The 6,000-nt window shown below is 41.8% G+C and overlaps 1 protein-coding gene across 1 annotated transcript; it reads right to left on the reverse strand.

The window, feature by feature from the left end:
• Positions 1-2,960: 2,960 nt before the first annotated feature.
• On the reverse strand, positions 2,961-5,653 carry L201_003139 (uncharacterized protein; the record flags this gene model as incomplete). Its single annotated transcript, XM_066218899.1, has 18 exons — positions 2,961-3,214; positions 3,276-3,329; positions 3,388-3,424; positions 3,498-3,551; positions 3,608-3,650; positions 3,704-3,716; positions 3,774-3,839; positions 3,896-3,935; positions 3,992-4,009; positions 4,063-4,167; positions 4,229-4,351; positions 4,416-4,530; positions 4,589-4,707; positions 4,926-5,010; positions 5,072-5,235; positions 5,294-5,326; positions 5,377-5,445; positions 5,510-5,653. 18 exons carry the CDS (start codon positions 5,651-5,653, stop codon positions 2,961-2,963), a joined length of 1,536 nt encoding a protein of 511 aa, XP_066074996.1.
• Between the last annotated feature and the right edge of the window lie 347 nt (positions 5,654-6,000).

A 6,000-nucleotide genomic window follows, 5' to 3' on the forward strand; every position in this document is an offset into this window, starting at 1 on the left:
TTGACCTCCAGTCACATTGCCACTGGGACTTGATGAAGATCCAGCGCCACTATTCGATCCTGATGAAGCTCCCAAAGATTGACCACTTCCTGGGAATTCTTTCTTTGATGCAGAAGGACTAGCTACACCAGCTTTAACACCTTGACTTGCAGCGTTACCTAATTCATCTGCTATTTCAGCTTCACCTCTTCTTCTTGCTTTATCAGGCAATTCGTGTTCATTTAAAAATGGAACTTCAGTATTGTTTATACGTAATGTATTGGTTGATAGGTCGATACAGCATTGGTGACGTTTCTAAAAACACATGTCCAAAGTCAGCCAGAGTTTTGATGGATAATGGTCACAAAGGTCAAGAACGACCTAAGATAGACTGTTACTCACAAGCATGTCTAAACCGAATAAAAGATCTACAGCTTTACCTTCTAGTACACTAAAGGCACAAGGAAGATGTAATTGACCCAGTTTGATTTGAGCAGAATGAATTCGACCTAAAATTCTAGCCGTTCCAACACCTTCTGCCATACCTGCGAAACGTGTATCAAGTAATCGCATGATCCTGTCCAAAAGCTTCAATATAGGTTTTACTCGGCAAGAAGATAGGATCGATCAAGCTTTACTCACCCACAAGCCTCGGCGCATTCAGGTGAGACTGAAGAGAATATCTGTCAGCTTAAGGAGCGAAATCAAACTCTCCAGTGTAGCTTACTAATAGTTGTTTGTGCACCAGAATCTACGAACGCCTTTACCGGATGACCATTAACTTCTACATCTATGTATAACATGGTAACGTTTCCAAATGATTCGGGCTGAGAATACTATATTAGCTAATGGTCATTACCACTGAAATGGCTAACACTTACGGAATATTCCATGGCATGTTGCATATTCTCCATTACAGCTTCCATACGAATAGCTTCTTCTATCTTTTTCTGAGCTTCTATGTCGTATGGATCGGCATTGAGCAACTAGTGGAATAAATCAGCTTAAAGCGGTTGCTAACGCGCAGATCAGCTATACTTACTTCAATTTGTCGTTGCTTATCGGCAGCAGCTGTACGTTGTCGCTGCTGAATACGAAGGAGAGCTTGCTTGAAGCTTTGGGTACCACCATTGATAGCTCGATGCATTTCTGGATCATTCTGCACGGCAGAAGATGTGATGTCAACGAAGGCTAATTGGTGACGATGTATATAAAGAATGGTTGGAGAGGAGGGCATGCAGTTGTGTTGGGAGGATTGGTGGCAAGAAACGCCTAGACGCAGTGTTCTGGTAATCAAAAGAGATTATCACTTACATTCCTCAAATCATTCATCAAAGTTGGATTACCTAAAGCTTGTAACCTCATCCTTTCTACATCTTCATCTGATCCACCCGGAAAAGAGGAGTTCTGCGATCCTGAAGCTTGAGGTTGGGACGATGACGAAGCGATAGTTTGAGGTCTGAATTCAAAAGACTCGTCAGCAAGTGTATTTATGTGAATGAGCTTCATAATAACGCATTTTTGACAGAAAAAGAAGGCTTACTTGGATGTAAGAAATACAGTACTTTCCTCTCCTGTAAGACCATAGCTTTCTAAGGTTTTCTTGGTATCGGTAAGAGGAACACCTGAATCAGTGGAAAGGAGTAAAGATGATTGAGGTATACCAGACTAATTGATGAATAAGCATAATAAGTATCAGTTGATTAGTCAGTGTGGTGTTAAACAGCTGGTGAGAGGTATGACAAAGATGATAAGATATTGATTGTATATGTGTATAGAGTGGTTCAAGGAATGAAAGTGCTACTTACTTCGGCTTCTATCAACGCTTGGACATCTTGGATTTCCATATCCGATGAAACCTCATGTTCGTAAACGGTATCGGGTGCTATTATCGTAAGTTTCATAGTTGTGATTCTTTGCTGTAGGTATATTTTTCAACTGTAATCTTGTGCGTTACTCCAAAGTTGATCAGTATGCTTGAACGAAGCTATAATGAATAACAATGTAAATGAGAGAAGAAAGACATGTATGAATATCAGAAATGATGGTAATATAAGGTGATGATTCAATCGATCAACCTCCACATCATAAACCATTGGTGTTAAATGGGGGTATGATATATGTATATACGTTTCACAATCATTCACCATCCTCTTAACTAAATTCTCTTTTCTATTTCCTTCTTCTTTCTTCTTCTTCTTCTCTAATACATATGACACCCGACGACGACGCTTTGACTCTTTTCACTATAGCTTTGCTGTCTCTCACCGTCCTCTATCCTTTCATCAGATTTAGAGATGATACGGCTAATGGTGTTAGTTGAATAAACAATCTTTAGAAATAAAGACGGGTCTTGAGTACGCCTTACTCTTTTTTATTCTTGTGGGTCGGGCGTAATTAGATCATACGGTACATCACTTTATATTACATTATGATTGTAATCGGAATATGCAACATATCTTTATGAACCAATCAATCGCAACTCTATTTTGGATGCAGATACGTGACCAAGCAGAAAACTAATGATACTGGTTGAAAGTTGGTATCTAGATATTAATCAAAATTAGATACAATTGCTAGGACGTTCTACAGCTTATTGTGAGCATGTCACACCTCCGTATGCAAATCATGTCAGTATCAACTTCTTCTACTATCAATAGAGAATCTAAATAACCATCTTGATCGGTTTCATTAGGCTCGTATCTACAAGATCGCCTTATCATCACTGGTTATAGAATACCATATCTAGCGGTTCACAGATAATCGACTTACTCGAGGCGCACGCAAGTGATTCATACTACTAACCACTTATCCAATACAGGCTATCCATAATTCACCAGCGGTATGAAGGCAACATTAAGCGGGATATTGGTTGGATCATTGAAGTCGTTTCGATAGGAGATTGCTAGCATCCGGTGAGCATAATCGGGACTTATCGATCATGCATCAGATGACACTCTTCCCAACATGATTGACTATAATTACTCTATATCGCAGCTTCCACTATCACTGCCGCTGAACATTATCCACCCTTTCCAATCGCCCTGAACAGGTAGATACGGGTGTTGACTAACAGTGTTCATTCCACTAGATTGACCGTCTCTTCTCGTCGTCGACATCATAATTTTCGTAACCTGCTCCACCTTCAGCACCCTCATCTGCCTTCTATTGGCAGCTCGAATAGCTAAAATCTTATCCCGGTTGTGAAGGTGTCGAACAGCGGCGATGATGAATACTACATTCAGCGATTGGTGTGTCAGTCAGTACAATAGGTCAATGATCTCAGTGTTACTCACATAGGAAGATACATGGACCGGAGGTATAACATAAACCTTTTGTTGCTCTACTATCTACGGTGAAAGTACATTCAGCGTGGTGAGCTCAAACTATGAAATCTATATCACTTACAATCTACCTGCTTCCACACGAAGTTGGGAACAATACTCTACGTTGGCGTATCAGCTGAATGCGTCTCTTTTTCCATTTATGACAGTTATGACCTACTTGTAGCACAAAACTCGCACAAAACTCGCATCATTACTCATTGCGAGAATTAGAGCTCGTTTTCGAATCTGGGCAATGAGTCAGCTTGTTGTTCAAAGACAAAAGATGGAGCTTTCGAACCTACTTCGTTGATCCAAGCGAAATATAAACCGGCCAAATTGGTTCCTCTATTACACTCGTTAGCCTATCCAAATGCGACAAGAATATACACCTGACTTACGCTCCACTTAAATCTATAATTGAATATTGGCAAATCGCCACTTGTGATTATCAAATGAGGCAGCACTCACAATACAAAGCGAAATGTCCTTTTTGACTTTGCCAAAGAGGTAGATTAACCAATGCTAATGCTGTGACTAGACAGAACACGTTACCAAGAAGAATAGGGGCCACCGTCTACCCCTAAATACACCATCAGAAAGCCAACCTGCAATGCAGCCAGCTACGATACCCTAAAAAGGTAAGTGATCAGTGCATAGCAATTATCTGTATTTATTAGAACGCTTACGATCGCTGTTATAGGCATCTACGATGAGGATTAGCGATGGGATTCCTCAGATCATTAAGTGAGAAACTTACTACCAGATGGGTACGATCGGAAACACCTCTTTGAACAGGATTATGTTTGTCTTTCAGCCAAAACGCCATGATACCAGTGGATTTGATAGAATTATTCCAGATCATCTAGATGGATTGTTAGGAGTCGGATCAGGATCGCAAAACGAATTGTATGAATGATACTTACATACATGATAGGCAAAAGGTAGAAATGCCACGACTTGGAGTATCCTAATACTCTTTTCCAGGTGAGTTTCCTTTGAGGTGCTCGCCCGACTGATTTCATACGGGCTGACGCAAGATCAAGATCCTGAATAGAGAAAATTGCTATCAGACATCTATTCCCAATAGTTATTGCTGTCGTGATTACCTACAGCTGGTGACAACCAGAAAGTAGGTCGACTCTGAGAATGCCCAGGTACAGCTGGAAGGAAGACCAAACCTAACACAGCCATCGGCAAGGTGATTACAGCATCGATGATAAACAGCCTGGTACGGAAGGGTCAATCTCTGTCATCACGAACACAATCAAGCGATGTTCACCCACCATCGCCAACCAGCAAGCCCATGGTGTCCATCCAAATTGGTATACGCAGCAGCTTGTAGGATAGATGAAAAAGGGGTTCCTAAACCAGCGGAGGTACCCAGCAATGAAGCTCCGCTTGGCTAGTTCATTTGGCTTTCGACCGTCATCAGCGCGTTGCGTCAGGTTATTTACAAAAAGGGCGCACCTTGTAGTAGGATCCAAGACTTGAGAAACGGAAAATGTCAGCAGGTGAGAATGCTGTGGAAGGAGGCATGTCCACTTACATCCAATGTAAAGCAGGATATCAATATCATTATTTCATCAGCACTTTCTTATCGATGAGAGGAAAAATACTCACCATTCCACTCTCAGCTAAGCCGACGAAAAATCTCAAAGCATAGATTTGCTGGTCATTGGTCACTCGGTACGTCAACAATGTACATCTGAATAAGTTGTTCAGTGTCCATCACTCAATCTCAAGTAATCTATAGACAATCTGCTTACAATCCCCAAACCAATTCCAGAGCTGGGATCCAGTATCGAGGTGACACATGAGGAAGAACTAGATTGGAAGGGATTTGGCCAATGCAATACCCGACAGTCCACATAGTTGTAGCTGTGGTATATTGGTTCTGCAACATACTCAATTCCTCTTTCATACCGGAAACCTAAAGGATCATCTTTGATGAGCGGTCTTATCGATCTTACCATTCTACGTTCACCTACGAAAGCGGTAGCCAGATTCTCTTCATCAAGGCTCTATAAAGACCGTCAGCTAGATAAACAACTTGCTGCAACGGTTTATTCACCTTCAAGAACCATCCTAGACAACCGAAAACCAGCAAAACAGCATCAAGCTTGAATAACAATTTTCTTTCCTACGATGTATTGTAAGCTAATGATCGATATTTCTTACCCTCAAATACCTATTCTTAAACCTACTTCAGCAGGAGCATCGAAAGTATCCCAAATTCGTTCTTTCCAGGACGCTTTAGGAGGAGCTTGGTATAATGTTGGTACAGCTAGCTTCTCGCCATCAAGTATAACAGTGTCTTCATACCCATTTGGGCTTTTATCTTTCGCCATGACTGGAATATAGGGAGGTCGAGCAGTTTTAAAATTTCGAGAAGAATTGTATCATATCAATAATTATCATTACCCTCACATCCTTGTATATGGGATTGCTCAACATCGGCTATAACCTTTGACTCGGTGCTCCCGCAAAAAACCTGCAAAACCTTAGGGGGTTAGGGGGTTAGGGGGTTAGGGGGTTAGGGGGTTAGGGGGTTAGGGGGTTAGGGGGTTAGGGGGTTAGGGGGTTAGGGGGTTAGGGGGTTAGGGGGTTAGGGGGTTAGGGGGTTAGGGGGTTAGGGGGTTAGGGGGTTAGGGGGTTAGGGGGTTAGGGGGTTAGGGGGTTAGGGGGTTAGGGGGTT

Source organism: Kwoniella dendrophila, chromosome 3 (genome assembly GCF_036810415.1).
Source record: "Kwoniella dendrophila CBS 6074 chromosome 3, complete sequence".
NCBI lineage: Eukaryota > Fungi > Basidiomycota > Tremellomycetes > Tremellales > Cryptococcaceae > Kwoniella > Kwoniella dendrophila.